General features: G+C 47.7%; 1 protein-coding gene across 2 annotated transcripts; it reads left to right on the top strand.

The window, feature by feature from the left end:
- The first annotated feature begins 651 nt into the window (after positions 1-651).
- On the top strand, positions 652-13,703 carry LOC140533424 (serine protease 27-like). Of its 2 annotated transcripts, none has more exons than XM_072653112.1 (6): positions 652-887; positions 1,495-1,524; positions 3,596-3,758; positions 6,711-6,985; positions 9,990-10,165; positions 13,044-13,703. In XM_072653112.1, the coding sequence occupies exons 1-6, from the start codon at positions 755-757 to the stop codon at positions 13,347-13,349; spliced, it is 1,083 nt and encodes a 360-aa protein (XP_072509213.1). In that variant the 5' UTR covers positions 652-754; the 3' UTR covers positions 13,350-13,703. The 2 variants fall into 2 exon arrangements, with proteins under 2 accessions (XP_072509213.1, XP_072509203.1); XM_072653102.1 differs by having other exon boundaries at positions 662-887; positions 1,492-1,524.
- Positions 13,704-14,721: the final 1,018 nt, after the last annotated feature.

The raw sequence follows: 14,721 nt of genomic DNA, 5'->3' as shown, positions 1-14,721 counted from the left end.
AGTTCGGGCTTCTCATGTCGAGCCCAACAGGCCTGGTTTCCATCCCTTCCCAACACTGGGAGACAACCAGGATGTCCTCCCCAAACCTCTGCTCCAGGTCAGACATCCAATCCTTTCCACTGGTCCTTGCCTGGCAAGAGTGAAGGCCCCTGACCACCCTGGCTGTCCACTGACCACTCCAGCATATTCAGTAGCTTTCCCTTATAGACTGCTAGAGTCCAACATGGGCCCCACCTGTGGCCTGGCCTTGGTTCTGGACACCACACTAGGCCCATCTTGCCCCGTGCTGGTCCTGTCCATCCTCAGACATGCCTCCCCGAGGCCTGCTCTCCCCTCCTTCCCCCCTCTCTGTTCTGGCATCCTGCCATCCCTGAAAGGCCGAATCCCCACGTTTGACCTCCCTCTTCTGGGGTCCCCCTCTGCGTGCATATTCTGGGTTCTTCCCGGCTCTGATAATGCATGCTTTATTGCCACAGGGCACCCCAAGACCTCCACCCCAAAAAGGGAGAGCATGGGGCGGAAAGAGCCAGGTCAAGGGCGCCCAGCCCCTCCTGCCCAGTCATTGCCCCTGGAGCCTGGTCCCTGGGCCCTCCTCAACACTAGGGGGCACTGCAGGCCCCTGGAACCTGGACCCCTCTGGCCCTTGCCCTGGACCCTCCCCACGACTAGGGGGCGCTGCAGGCTCCTGGAGCCTGGTCCCCTATGCCCCACCTTGACCAGAGGAAGGCCAGCTGCCATTACAACTCCTGGGGCCATGGACAGAGCGGCCTCCAAGCTGGGTCCTCTGAGCCGCTCCAGGAGGGACTCTGCCCCAGGCCCGGCCCAGCCCCCTCAGGCCAAGAGGCGCCTCCCCCTGCTACTGCTGCTGCTGCTGCTGCTACTTCCCAGTGAGCCCCCCAGGGGCGGGCCCCCCGCCCCCCACTGCCCGCTCCCTCCCCCCACCCCTCCCCCTCCCCCGCTCCCACCCTTCCTGCTTACCCCTCCCCCCCATCTCCCCCTCTCAGTTATTTCACTTCCGGTCATCTCCTACCCTTCCTCACACAATCTCATCGTCCCCTCCCTATTATTCCCTGTCATTTTCTCTTTCCTCTCTGGCCCTTCTCACTTCTCTCACTCCTTCCTCCCTTGTCCTCAGCTCTTTGCCAGCTGTGCCCCTTTCTTATGATCTGAATTGCCCTTCCGTGGCCAGTGGTCTAGTGATGGAGCTGGCCCTTGTCCTGTGGCCTTGGGCATCCTCGTGCTTTCATGAGGCATGCATGAAAAGCTGCTAAATCCCCAAATGCACTGAGGAAAGTTAGGGCTATTGTGAGGCGATCCCTGGAAGGAGGTGATGGGCTGAGAGAGCTGGGCTAGGAAGCAGGCTTGGGGAGGAAACAAAGTAGCACAGACGGTTCTGTAGGATGGCACGCAAGAGACACAGTAGACAAGCGGAAATGTTTCCTCTAATACAGTTTTCTTCTTTCCTCCCTCATCTCCTTAATTCCCTTCTAGCAGGATCCCATGGAATTAACTTCTTTCATCCAGGTAAGACCTGTTTCTCTTCCAGGATCTCTTTTCAGGGTCTGGGAAGCAGGATCCTCGAGAGTCCAGAGGGTTGTATCCACTGGATTCAGGCAAGCACTGAACTCTGTGTGGGTGTGGGTGTGTGTGTGCATGTGTGTGCACGCATGTATTTGTGTGTTCTGGAGCTGTTTAGAATTGGAGAAGACATTGGGATCAGGGGAGAAAATGGAGGCCTGGGGTCAGAGAGGGATGAAGAGATCACGGTGGGATTGAAGAAATCAAAGTGTCGGGGCAGCCTCAGCAAGGATGGAGGCTAGATGCCAGTGACTTGGGATGTAGGACAGTGAAGCAGGCTGCGGGCACACATTGGAGCATAGAAAGAATGGTCAGAGCACCTGAGAGAGACAGAGAGACAGAGATGCAAAGAGAGAGCAACAGAGACCATGTAGACGTATGGAGATGTAACTACCTTATTTTCCCCATTTCAGGGAAGAGTAAGCAGGCTGGATGGCAGCTTCTATAGTCAGATTATGTTCAAGTTGGGATTTGAACTCAGGCTTGCTGAGTCTTGAGTTTTGTCTCCTGTCCCACATGACTCCTCCATAGTGAGTTTCTCTTTGCACATGCTCAGAAGGGGAGTGGAGAATCTTCCTAGTAGAACCCAAATCTGGCCTAGAGTTTCATAGAATTTAGAATGTGGTGGTTGAAGGGACCACTGACCTGTTTTTCTCCGTTTTAAAATAAGGAAAATGGAGTCTCCAAGAAGGAAGGTGATTTGCGCAGGGTCACAAGCAATAACGAGAAGAAGAACTTAAGTTGTGCTAAGTGCTTTCCATGTGTTACCTCCCTCCCTCCCCACAATAACCCTGGGAGGCTTGCCGAGGGTCACCTTGCCAGTCAATGCCAAAGGCAGGAATGTGTGACTCCCTGGCTAGGATCTTTTTTATGAGATTGTCTTTCAATTCCATCACCCCCCAGAGAAAGCTACAAAGGCCGGGCATGTGCTACAGTGAAAAGGCACTGAAGGGACTTTAAGGCAGAAAAGACTTGGATTCAAATTCCAACTCTGCTCTGTGACCACAGCCAAGTCCCTTCATCTCAGTTTCCAGTTCTGCAGAATGGACATAATAATAACTTCACTACCTAATTCACAAGATTGTTGGGAGGAAACTAGTTCGGGAAACTAAGTCTATAGAGAAGAGAATTCTTCACTGTGTCCCAGTGACCAGACCAGTGGGTGCGCTGAGGCTGTGAGGGGCTGTGAGGAAGGTATAGGGGGAGACGGGATTAGAGGGACAGAGGCTGAATATGGAGGGCAGGACTCTGGTCTTAAGCCATACCTGAAAGAGGATGGTAGGATCTCAGTCCCCTGGGACCCAGGGTGTAGAGAAACCCATTAAAGGAGGGACTTAGGCACAAGGGAACTGTCCTGGGCTTGAGAGGTTGTCACAGGGAGTCCATCTTCTAGAAGCAGATGCAGGGGCAGAGAGGGCTCTACCACCAAGCTGAACTGAACTTTGGATCCAGAGGATGATGCTCAGTTCCCCTTTCCTAGACTCTATATTGGTCAGAGGCTGGGGTGAGAGTGAGCCCTCCAGGTGTGTTCAAATGGTCTGGGATAGGCCAGGGAAGGTGAGAGAGTATGATGGGAAGTTTACTGGATCTGGAGTTGGAAGACCTGAGTTCAAACCCTACCACTCTCTCTTATATGCTATTGAACAAGAGCACATTTTTCTAGGGTTCATTTCCTCATTTCTTAATGACTCCCTGAATGTGGAGATCCCCTCCAGCATGCTGATTGTAGCCCATAACCCATACATCTAATATACTTTACAGTGTACAAAATGTCTTTCCTCACAGCCCCCTGTGAAATAAAGACAGGATGGTTAGGTCCATTTCACAGATGAGAAAAAGGAAGCACTGAGGTTCAAACCCAGATTTTCTGATTCTCCTGTCCAATTCTTTACACCACTTTTGGGGCATGAGTGTGGAGCCATCCTAAGGCCCTATCGCCTTTGGCGTGGAGGACCTCCAGGCTATGGTGGGCCTACTGACCTCCCTGCTCCTCCATGTGTTGCATCCCTTTCCACAGGGTGTGGGAAACGCAGACTGAAGGAGAAAGACCCACGGAGTAAGAGCACATGGGAGGGGAAGTGGCCTTGGCAAGTGAGCATCCAGTATAAGAAGCAGCACCTGTGCGAGGGCACCCTTATCGACGTTCGCTGGGTGCTCACGGCATCCCACTGCCTCCACAGGTGAGTCATGGCCTGGGCAACTGAGAAGGGGCACCAGCACTCTCTTGCCCCAGTCCAGAGAGTCTGGATGTAAGGAGGGATGCCTGTGGGGTCAGGCAGCCACAGGGGCATCCACCACAGGCATGGAGATCCCAGAGTCTTACCTGTCTATGAGGGAAATAAAAGAGAGAATAAATGACCCAATGGAAGCATGCTGATCGTTCCTGTCATTCATAAAGACCAGCTAGAGGAGAAGCAGTGCTGTGCAGTGCAGCCTGCCCTGGCCCAAGAGGGCCTACACAGACTTGTTTGCTTTCTGCCCTGTCCAATCTCACTTCTCTTTTGAGGCCTTGCTAAAGTCCTGCCATCTCCAAGACCTTCCTAAATACCTACTCTTGGCAGAACTTTGTGCTTGGCATTGGGAGCAGATAAGTTGGGGTCCATGCCATCCTAATGTCATCAAGAATAGTAATAGCTCACCTTTATGGAGTGTTGTATGCTGTGCAAAGGGCTTTATATACATTGCCTGACCCTGTGAGGGATGGTGGGAGCCAAGAGATGGGTTTCCTGTTCTTGGAATAGCAGGGAGGCCAGTGTCACTGAATGGAAGAGTATGTGGGGGGTGGATGTGGTGTAAGGTATAAAAAGACTGGGAAGGTGGGAGGGAGACTAGGTTAGAAGGGACTTTTTTTGCCACAAAATTTATTAATTTATTTGTTTTCAGTTTTCAACATTCACTTCCATAAATTTTAAATTTTCTCCCCATCCCTCCTTCTTCCCTCCCCAACACGGCATGGCATCTTGTATGGGTTCTACACCTACATTCCTATTAAGCGCATTTCCACATTAGTCATTTTGCATAGAAGAATTAAAACAAATAGAAGAAAACATGAAAAAAACAAAACAAAACATAATAAAAGAGAAAATAGTCTGCTACATTCTGCATTCTGACCATAGTTCTTTTTCTGGATGTGGATGGCATTTTGCATCATGAGTCCTTTGGGAATGATTTAGATCCTTGCATTACTGAGAGGGGATAAGTCTATCAAAATCAGCCCTAGGAGGGGCTTTGAATCCCAAGTAGAGGATTTTGTATTTGATCTTGGAGGCTGTAGGAAGCCACAGAAGTTTATTGAGTATGAGTTTGGCATGGTCAGACATGCATGTTAGGGAATTCACTTTGGTGGCCGAATGGAGGATGGCTGGATTTGAGGGAGACTTGTGGTAGGCAGCTGATCAGCAGCAGAGGTGATGAGGGCATGCAGCAGGGTGGCTGTGGGAGTGTCAGTAGAGAGCAGGGGCCACATTGCTGAGGTGCAGAAGTGAAATGGACAGAGCTTGGCACAGATTGAATATGGGGAGATAAGGGGTGAGAAAGAGTGAAAAGTCAAGGACGATGCCCAGGCTGTGAGCCTAGGGAGGAGGATAGTGTTTCCCTGAATTTGAGGAGGGAAGTTTGAAAGGGGGTAGAGTTTAGAGTGAAAGATAATAAGTTCCATTTTAGACATACTGAGTTTCAGATGGCTGAAATGCAGTTGGAGATGTGAGACTGGAGGCTGCCAGAGAACGTAGGGCTGGAGAGGTAGATTTGAGAATTTTTAGCATGAAGAGCATTTAATTCTATAACTTTGTATAATTGGAAGGGCATATTAATGTTTGGTGGAGGGGCAGGTTTAGGAGCAAGATCATAAGTTCTGTTTTGGATGGTTTGATGTGCTGATACTGTCTCAGTGGAGATGTCTTCCAGATAGTCGGATGTATGGCAATAGAATTAAAGACTGACATTAGGTCTGGATATTTAAAAGACCACAGCAGCTGGAGTGGGATGAGGGTAGAAGGGATGTACTTCATAGATCAGAAAACAGAATTAACGCTTAGAAAGGGCTTGAAAGCCTAAGACTAGAGACCAGATCCCATAGGATGAAATTTAATAAAGATAAAGGTTACTCCCTATGTTGGTGTTTAAATAATAACCACACTGTGAAACACTCAACTTGGAAAGCTACAAGAATTCTGACCAGTGCAGTGACCATCTGTGACTCCAGGAAGCATGATGAAGCATTTCCCCCCACCTCCTGCAAGAGAGATAATGAACTCAGGGTTCAGAATGGAATCTCTAGTTTTGGCTAACCAATGAAGGAATTTATTTTGCTTGACTATGCATATTTGTTTCAAGGATTTTGGGCTTTTTTTTTCTTTTCTGCTGGGAAGGAGAGAATGTAGACTTCTTTTAATTAAAACACACACACACACACACACACACAATATAGGAGGGTGGAGGATTGGCCAGACAAGTTTGTATGACAAAGATTTGGGGGTTTTAGTAGATCACTTCCTCAATATGAGTCAACTCTGTGGCGTCAAGTCAAAAAACTAACATGATCTTAAGCCACACTATGAGACGTATGATATACAGGAACAGAAAGGTGAAAGTCCTGCTGTACTCTGGCCTGGTTAGGTCCATCCAGAGCATTGTGTTTAATTTTGGATGTCACATGGGCAAACTGAATTGAATCTTCAGAAGGATGACAAGATGGTAGGAGATAGGAGACTGTGTCACATCGAGGCCAGTTGGGGATATTTATCCTGAAGAAATAAAGATTTAGAAAGAGCATGATGACGATCTTGAAATATCTGAGGTATCGTCAGAAGGTCTGGGCTTAGACCTGGTCTGCTCTGGGGGCAGAAGTGGGAGCAAGGGGTGAAAGATTCAGAGAGTAAGGTGTTGGTTCCACATTAGGCAGAATTCCCCAACATTAGTGGTGTCTAGAAATAAGGGGGCTGCGTTGGGTGTTCTGTTCATGGGGATCTCGAAGGAGAACTGGACGACTGCTTCTTGGAGAGGTAACCAATGGTTTGACAAGGAAGATGCCAGAAGCATCTTCCATCTTTGAGTCTTGTTTCAGCTGTGATTCACTTCCTGAGGCTCCCAAAGAGTGGATGGTAATGTGAGGTTTCTCCCTTTCCCTGAAGAACCAATGACCCTACCGTCTACCACGCTGTATTGGGCATCCACAAGTTGTATGAGAAAAGCCCCAATTCGCTCAGGGTTGGAGTGAAGATGATTTTTAGTTACCCAAATATGGCAAAGATTCAACCTTTTGGACAAGATATCGCCATGCTCCTCCTGGAGTTGCCGGTGAGATTGTCTCCATATGTCATGCCTGTTTGCATGCCAAGACCAGGCCTGAACTTTGAAGAGAAGGGCTCTTGCTGGATGACAGGCTGGGAAAGACCTACTGAGCCAGGTGAGAGGAAAGCAATGTGGGCAGATGTGGTAAAATACCATAGAGCTAGGGAGCCAGTGTGATGAGATTAAAGAATAAGAAATACTTGGACCCAGAGCGGGGGGCAGGGGGAGAGAGCACCACCCAGGCCCCTTCTTCCCAGCTTCTCCGACCAGGGGTTATCTAGGCTCTGCCACTCTGGGGAGAGAGCTTAGACCTGTCTCTCCATTGCGCTTTGATGCCAACCAGAGTGAAGCTAATCCTTCCACATGACTGCTTTTCATGTTCCCTCAGAATGGGAACTTTTCACCATTTCTTTCCACTGAGCCTAACAGGGGAAGACTTCAGATTGCCTCAATGTTATAGTGACCCCCTTGTAGACCTCACAGACATTTGTCAATGATTTTCCTAAATTGTAGCACCCAGACTTGAACATGCTACTTTAGATGTCTTCTGATCAGGCAGAGGGCAGCAGGATAGATAGAGACAGACAAATACAGACAGACAGACAGGTAGATAAATAGATTGATTGATAGATAACAGACAATAAACAGAAGGATGGATAGATATGGATATCACGTAAGGAGATGGATAGATGTATGATAGATAACAGGTAGGTAGGTGGATGGATAGATACATACACAGATGCATAGATAACAGATGGTAGGTAGATACATACCTAGAAAGATAAATAGATGGATGGATGGATAGATAGATTAGTAGGTAGATAGATGTTAGATAGATATAGGGCAGCTAGGTGGTACAGTGGATATAGCACTGGGCTTAAAGTCAGGAAGACTCATTTTTGTGAGTTCAAATCCAAACTCAGACACTTACTAGCTGTGTGACCTTGAGCAAGTCACTTAGTCCTGTTTGCCTCAGTCTCCTTATCTGTAAAGTGAAATGGAGAAGGAAATGGCAAATCACTCCAGTATCTCTGCCAAGAAAACCCCAGATGGAGGATAGATACATGATAGATGCGTAGGTAGATAATAGGTAGGGAAGTAGATGGATAATAGATGGTAAGTAGATGCTGGAAGAAAAGATAAATAGATAGATCGATAGATCGATAGATCGATAGATAGATAGATAGATAGGTAGATAGATAGATAGATAGATAGATAGATAGATAGATAGATAGATAGATAGATAGACTAATAATAGGTTGAGGGGGGAGATGGATAGATAGAGGACTTTCTATATTCCAGGGACTTTAAGCACAAATAGTACTTTACATTGTCCTAGGGGAAGATAGTCACAGAAGGGGGAATAGGAAGGGGGAACAGGATTGGTGAGGCAACTGGGGAAGAAGAGGAAGAGAATGCTACAGAGTGGAGAGGAGCATTGCTGGGCTCCTCCTGAGCTGGCATTTCAGAGCAGGGTATGGCGGGCCTGGCAGGCCTTCTCCTCCTTCCTAAGAATGCAGGCCAATGGGGCATTGGCCTCCTTTCCTGCTGAGGATCTCCTCTCATTCTCTCACCTGATTACATCGAGCCCAGTGGGGAGACACCAATAGGGTGGCTGGATCCTCAGTGGAGCCCTTCCAGGAGGAGTAGACGAGATTCTTGAGCATTAAGAGGCTTGATATGCAGCCACTGAAGCAGTAGTACAAGTACAACCTTCGCTGCTGCATCTCACTATTGTTTACAAATTGATGTACCTATGCAATCACATTGATTTCCTCAGGCCAACATCTAGCGTTCACCTTGTTTATTACCCATACTCTTTGCCTTTGTACAAAAGCCCCGCCTGGGAATCAAGAATCCTGGGTTCAAGTTTTGCCTCTGTCCGTGACTGACTGTGCAACATCCTCCTCTCTGGGCCACTGCTTTATAAAATAACGCAATTACACTGGCAGTTACACAAGGCTTCCTAATCTAGGGTCCAAGCACCAGCAAGTGATCCATGGGTAAATTTCAGGGGGTCCGTGAATGTGGATGAAAAAAAATGACATCTTTGGTTTCCTTTGCAAACCTATGTATTTTATTTTATGCATTTGAAAACGTGATTCTGAGAAGTCCGTGGGCTTCCTCAGTCTGCTGAAGGGGTCCAGGGCAGAAGACTACATGAGCCTTTCCAGCTCTGGAATTTCAGGTCTAAAACCTGGGAGGTCTCTAGGTTTTAAAGGTAGTAAGGGAGTGAATTTAGTGGAAAGGAGAAAGGGAATGCTTCTCAGGTAGAGAGGTCTGTGGAGAGCTTCAGAGATGAAAGCAAGTTCGGAACTAAGAAGTGGCAGCTGGTGCTCTAGCCTTCACCAGAGGCTTGTGCTGAGGGACATGGCCAGGTAGTCAGAGAGTGCTCTAGAGTCAGGAAGACCCGAGTTCAAATCCAACCTCAGACACTTACTGGCTGTGTGATCCTGGGCAAGTCATTTAACTGCTCTCTGTCTCAGTCCTCATCTGTAAAACGGGGATAATAATAGTACCTACCTTTTAGGGTTTGTCATGAGGATAAAATGAGACGGTATTTGTAAAACATTTGCACACCTCATGGAGATGGAGAATAAACATTTATAAAGCTTCTACTAAGTGCCAGGTAGGGCAGCTAGATGACACAATGGATAAAGTGCTGAGACTAAAGTCAGGGACTCATCTTCTTCTGTTCAAATCTGGCCTCAGACACCTACTAGCTGTGTGACCCTGGGTGAGTCGCTTCACCCTGTCTGCCTCATTTTCCCCTTCTGTAAAATGAGCTGGAGCAGGAAATGGCAAACCACTCCAGTATCTCTGTCAAGAAAACCCCAAATACAGGATCATGGAGAGTTGGCACGACTGAAAAACAGCTAAAGAGAACAGAAGGTGCGCCAGGCCTGTGCTAAATGTTTTTTCTAAATATCTCATTTTGTCCTCACAGTAACCCTGTGAGGTGGGTGCTATCACATGAAAGTGCTGTAAATGCTAATCATGACCAATGTCGCAGCTACCATTAGGGCAGACTTCCTGGGAAATTTCAGCTTCATAGGCTAGGCAGGTAGCACAGGTGGGAAGAAGGCCTGGCCTCTAACTGACACTCTGCTTCCCAACAGTGTTTATGGTGAAGGCCTCTTCTCTCCAGGAGGTCCAACTTCCTTTTATTGAGAATCCTGAGTGTAATGCCCTCTACGCATCAATGGTGAATCTCACGACTGACAAAAAAGTGTATAAGATAGAAGATGACATGCTGTGTGCAGGGGACATCAGGAACCCCAAAGTGATCTGCTTGGTAAACTCCTTTTGGTTTTCCTTCTTGGCTTCTAAGGGCTGAATTCAGAGCCCCTGTGGTCTGTCCATTATGGACAGAGGCACAACTCCCATTCTTTCCTTCTCTACTCTCAAATCTTCAGTAGCTTTTCTCTCTTCTTAGAGGTCATTCTTGGACCACTTGTCCCCTCTAGATCAGAGCCTTCCAAACTACAATCCCAGAATGTCAGAGCTGGAAGGGACTTTAGGGGTCATCTGGTCCAGATGGTCAAAGCCAAACTGAGTCAGGGACCATGTATAAGGAGCCCCACATATTGACTTATAGCATTATCTATCTATGTTCTATTGTATCTTTATTTATTGGGTTAAATGTTTCCCATTTACATTTTAATCTGGTTCTGTAACACTTGAGGGATTAGGGAACATAGGTAGCCACATATTTGACACCTCTGGTCTAGTCCAATCCATACCACAGTAGAAAAAAAAAGGAAGTCTTCTCTGTATCATAGGAGATTTCAGAGTTAGGCTTTAGCTCAGGAAGGATCTAATCCAGGAGTGGGGAACCTGCAACCTTGAGGCCACATGTGGCCTTCTAGGTCCTTGGGTGTGGCCTTTTGACTGAGTCCAAGTTTTACAGAACAAATCCTTTTATTAAGGGGATTTGTTCTATGAAGTTTGGGTTCAATCAAAGGGCTCAACTTGAGGACCTGGAGGACCACATGTGGCCTTGAGGCATCGGGTTCCCCACCCCTGCTCTAGTGGAGATGAAAGAACAGACCCACCACAGGAAGGTGTGACTAATCCGCTGGTCCATGATTGTGCAGGTAGTGTGCTAGATCGTGGGCTGACCCAGACTGAAGGCTTCAGAGCGCTAACCTCGGGTCTGAACAAGCGACCCTCCTTTGTCAAGGCTCTGGGCTCCATGGACTGAGGGATGTTGGGAATTATGCTAGAGTGGAGAAACTGGGTCCAAACTATGTCTCTGCCTCACTTTAGGCTTGTGTCTGAGCAGGCCAAATCTCCCTTCTGGGCCTCAATGTTCTTATCTGAAAAATAGGAGTAAAAATCTTTGCCCAGACTGCCTTGTTGGGTTGTTGTGAGAATAGTGCTTCATAAAGTTTTCTAGGAATGGGAACTCTTCTTATTTCATCCACTAGACAGAAACCAGGAGTGGATAACAAAAAAAACCCCCATATTTTCCCAGGTTAGGGATTCCAAGGTCCCTTGCAGCTCTGCACCTGTGATTTCATGGTGTGACACAATTCGTCAGTCCTTCCCCAATCCATGGGCACCAGTTTTCCTTCCAGTTCTCTGCTGCCACAGAAAGTATTGTTATTAATATTTTTCTATCCCTATCTTTAAGCACCTTGGTCAAAGGGGTTTGTACAGCTCAGTGACTAATATAGAATTCCCAGATGTTCTTCAGCAGGGGCGGGCTCATCTGCAGTTCCACCAGCAATGCAGTAGCAGGTTTGCATAAGGACCTTTCCTGAGGTTCCATGGGGGGTGAAGGGCAAAGCTGGGATTCCAGCCTGGCTCTTGCAGTTCTGAATGCACCATGTCATGCTGCTTCAGGTATGAATTGACCTGTCTGTTGGTCAGGTTTTATCGGAATATCATAAGAAGGCTTTGCTTTCAGGAGTCTTACAGCTAGTGTTCCACCCCTGTTGCTAGGACTTAACTCACATGGTTCAGACAAGTTTGGGAAATCCCATCTCTGTCAATAGGCCAATAGCTGAGAATTCTGGAAGTAGCTTGACTGCTGTCCTGAAGACCACCTGGGCATTTTGGCTACTCACCCAGGACCTAGACTAGAATGAGGTCACCCTGTGGTCCCTGGTCTCCAGCTCTGGGGTCTGCATTTGGGCAAGGACACTGACCAGTCTTTCTCCCCCAGTAGAGTCTAAGCAGTTCCTGCTTGTTCATGTGTCGCCAGCACCTAGCATGGTGCGAAGCACATGAATAAAGGCTTATTGCGTGTAGGAGGGCGAGGTTTGGACTCTAGGTGGCTGGAGGACCTGGGCATAGGGAGTGAGGTGGAGAGGATATGGGGGAGGGGAGGATGCAGTGGTCTTCATCTTAGTTTAAATGCAGGACTGGCCTGGGGAAGACGTAATCTTCCTATACCCAGAGAGTATGAGAGGCAGGAAAAAACATCTTAACAATAACTACCATTGCTATAACAGATGATTTGTGCCTCTTTAACCTTATGTGAGGCAAGGATTATCATTCTCATTTCACAGATGAGAAAAATGAGACTCAGAGTTGCATGCCTACTTAGTGTTAGAGCCAGGCCAAGCCTAGGTGCCCCTTGTCCCATGGCTGCCTCTCTATTGGATATGACAATATCCAGGGCTTGGTCTGACTGGAACAGGGCTGAGGAGAGACCACTTCTGATTCTCCATCCTAGGACAGGCAGTTGAGGCCACATGGACCCATCAGGGGGCTCACATCATGCCTGGGAATCAGGGGAAGGAGGGGAGGGGAGGAAGGAGGAAGAGGAAGAACAGGAAAAAGGAGGACAAGGCTTTGGAGGTATGGGAGGACTATGCTGCCCACTCCTCGAGGCAGGCTCTGTGGCTCAGCTCTGCTTCCAGCTCCTTTAGTGCCTCGATCAGTGTTCTGCACACATGGACCTCTTGATAAATGTCTGGTGAATGACTCACGTTCTTGGGTAGAAACCTGTGCCAATAGGTTCAGTGTGTTCAAATCTAGGAGAGACAACAGTGGTCTGTCAAGTCAACCGCATGGATGTCTTCCTGGCTCTGAGCCTCAGTTCCCTCATCTGTAAAGTAAAAGGCTCCTCTGACATTGTAGGGTCTCTCAAATATTGGAGAATGGGCAGGACTGGGTCAGTCACCTCCCTGAAATCTCCCACTAATGATTACTCTTTTCCCCAGGGAGATCTTGGGAGCCCCCTTGTCTGTGAAGTCTCAAAGATCTGGACACAGGTGGCTGTGGTGAGCTGGAGCACCCGATGTTCACCCACCTACCTGACCGTCTTCACCAGACTGATCCCTTATATGGAGTGGATAAAAAAGACCAGAAGAATCTCATTACTGCTAACCAGGGAAATTGGCAGGAGAGAGGGGAGAAGTGAAAGCGTGCTGTCCTGGTGGAGATCAGGCACACATGCCTCATTTTCCCCCCTCCTCATCCCTCTGCAGATCATGATTCTGCACTGGTTGTTTGCCTGGGCCTCCTGATGGCCCCATGAAGGCTTCTGCCTCATGCCCCCCCAGTGTTCTTTTAGCTCCTCTGTCCTATCTTCCCTAGCTTTCACTTGGACTTCCCTCCCCACTCACATCATTTCATCTTAATCCCTTTAGGCCAGTCCCCCTCTAAAAGGATGATAGGCAAATTTGCCAGGAGGGCCGTGAGGCCTGGTGTCCAAGTGGGTAGTGGAGTGGGTGTGGGCCAGGGAAGAGGAAGGGGCAGTGCTGGGCTGGATCTTCTTTTGGAGGCCTCTGAGAGCCCCAAAAGGCTGGGGACAGACAATCCTTGAGTGGTAAAAAGGCACGGAAACTTATGATTTTATTAAACTGTCAAAATGAAAAAAACTTGGGAGTTCTTTCATTTTCTGTGGTGACGATGGTTAGCATATCATGGCTGAGGACACAGCAGGGACTCCCATTCTTACAACATCATGAAAGTTACACATCCCTTTCCTCCCTTGAGGAGGAGTGAGGGGCACAGCTGGAGACATTTTGTCCCAGTTTGACAAGACAAGCGACTGAGGCTCACCTACCTTAAATGACACGGCCCCTTCACATAGTCCACAGAGGTCTGCTCACCCCAGATCTAGAACTCTTTCCAGGGCACCATGCTCTCTTTCCAATTTCACAGTGGGTATGTATTTTATCACAACTCTACAAACATTTTTAAAAATTAAAAATAGACCCAGCAATGTAGTCTTTTCTTTGCACGATGCCTGATATTCTTTAGACTGAATATAGAAGGGCCTAGATCTGTGATTTCATTGGTATAGGGGACTCCCAGATGAGGAAAATCCCTCTTAAGTAGATGGTAAGTAAAATTCAAGTCTTCCTCCCTCCAAGTCCAGTACTCTACTTGCTATAGTACCTGACTACCTCTGAAAAGAATTTGGCTCATGATTACATTTGAATTTGGCTTGTGCCTGGGTTACCTTAGAAATAGGCCCCTTGCTCTCTCTGAAAGCATACAGGCTAGCAAAAATACTGTATTCATAGGACAGGCTTTGTTTCACTCTACAAAACCAAAGGATTTGTACCTAATCGGATAAACAATCGTATTCCCCTTCCTTCTTTGTGACTTTTGACTCCCCCAGGGACCTTCTCCAGATTTCTGGAAGGACCCTTAGTCCCACTTCATTACTAGGTTGTCCCCCAACCTTCACTTCTGGTAGGTCTCAAATTCCATCAAGAGCTGAACTGTCTGTATCTGGATTGATCTTCCACATCATCTCCATGCTATGTAACTCCTTCTGTCCCTTAATATCTCCGTCTGGTAATGGCTCCCCCTTTCCTTCTGTATCTCTTTAAGAAAGAGCTCTCCAGAGCTTCTTTTATTTTCTGTATGTCAACTTGAAATGTTTCC

This window comes from Notamacropus eugenii, chromosome 1 (genome assembly GCF_028372415.1).
Source record: "Notamacropus eugenii isolate mMacEug1 chromosome 1, mMacEug1.pri_v2, whole genome shotgun sequence".
In the NCBI taxonomy this organism is placed as follows: domain Eukaryota; kingdom Metazoa; phylum Chordata; class Mammalia; order Diprotodontia; family Macropodidae; genus Notamacropus; species Notamacropus eugenii.
Note: the sequence above shows the minus strand (reverse complement) of the source record. Positions and strands in the feature narration are given on the sequence as shown.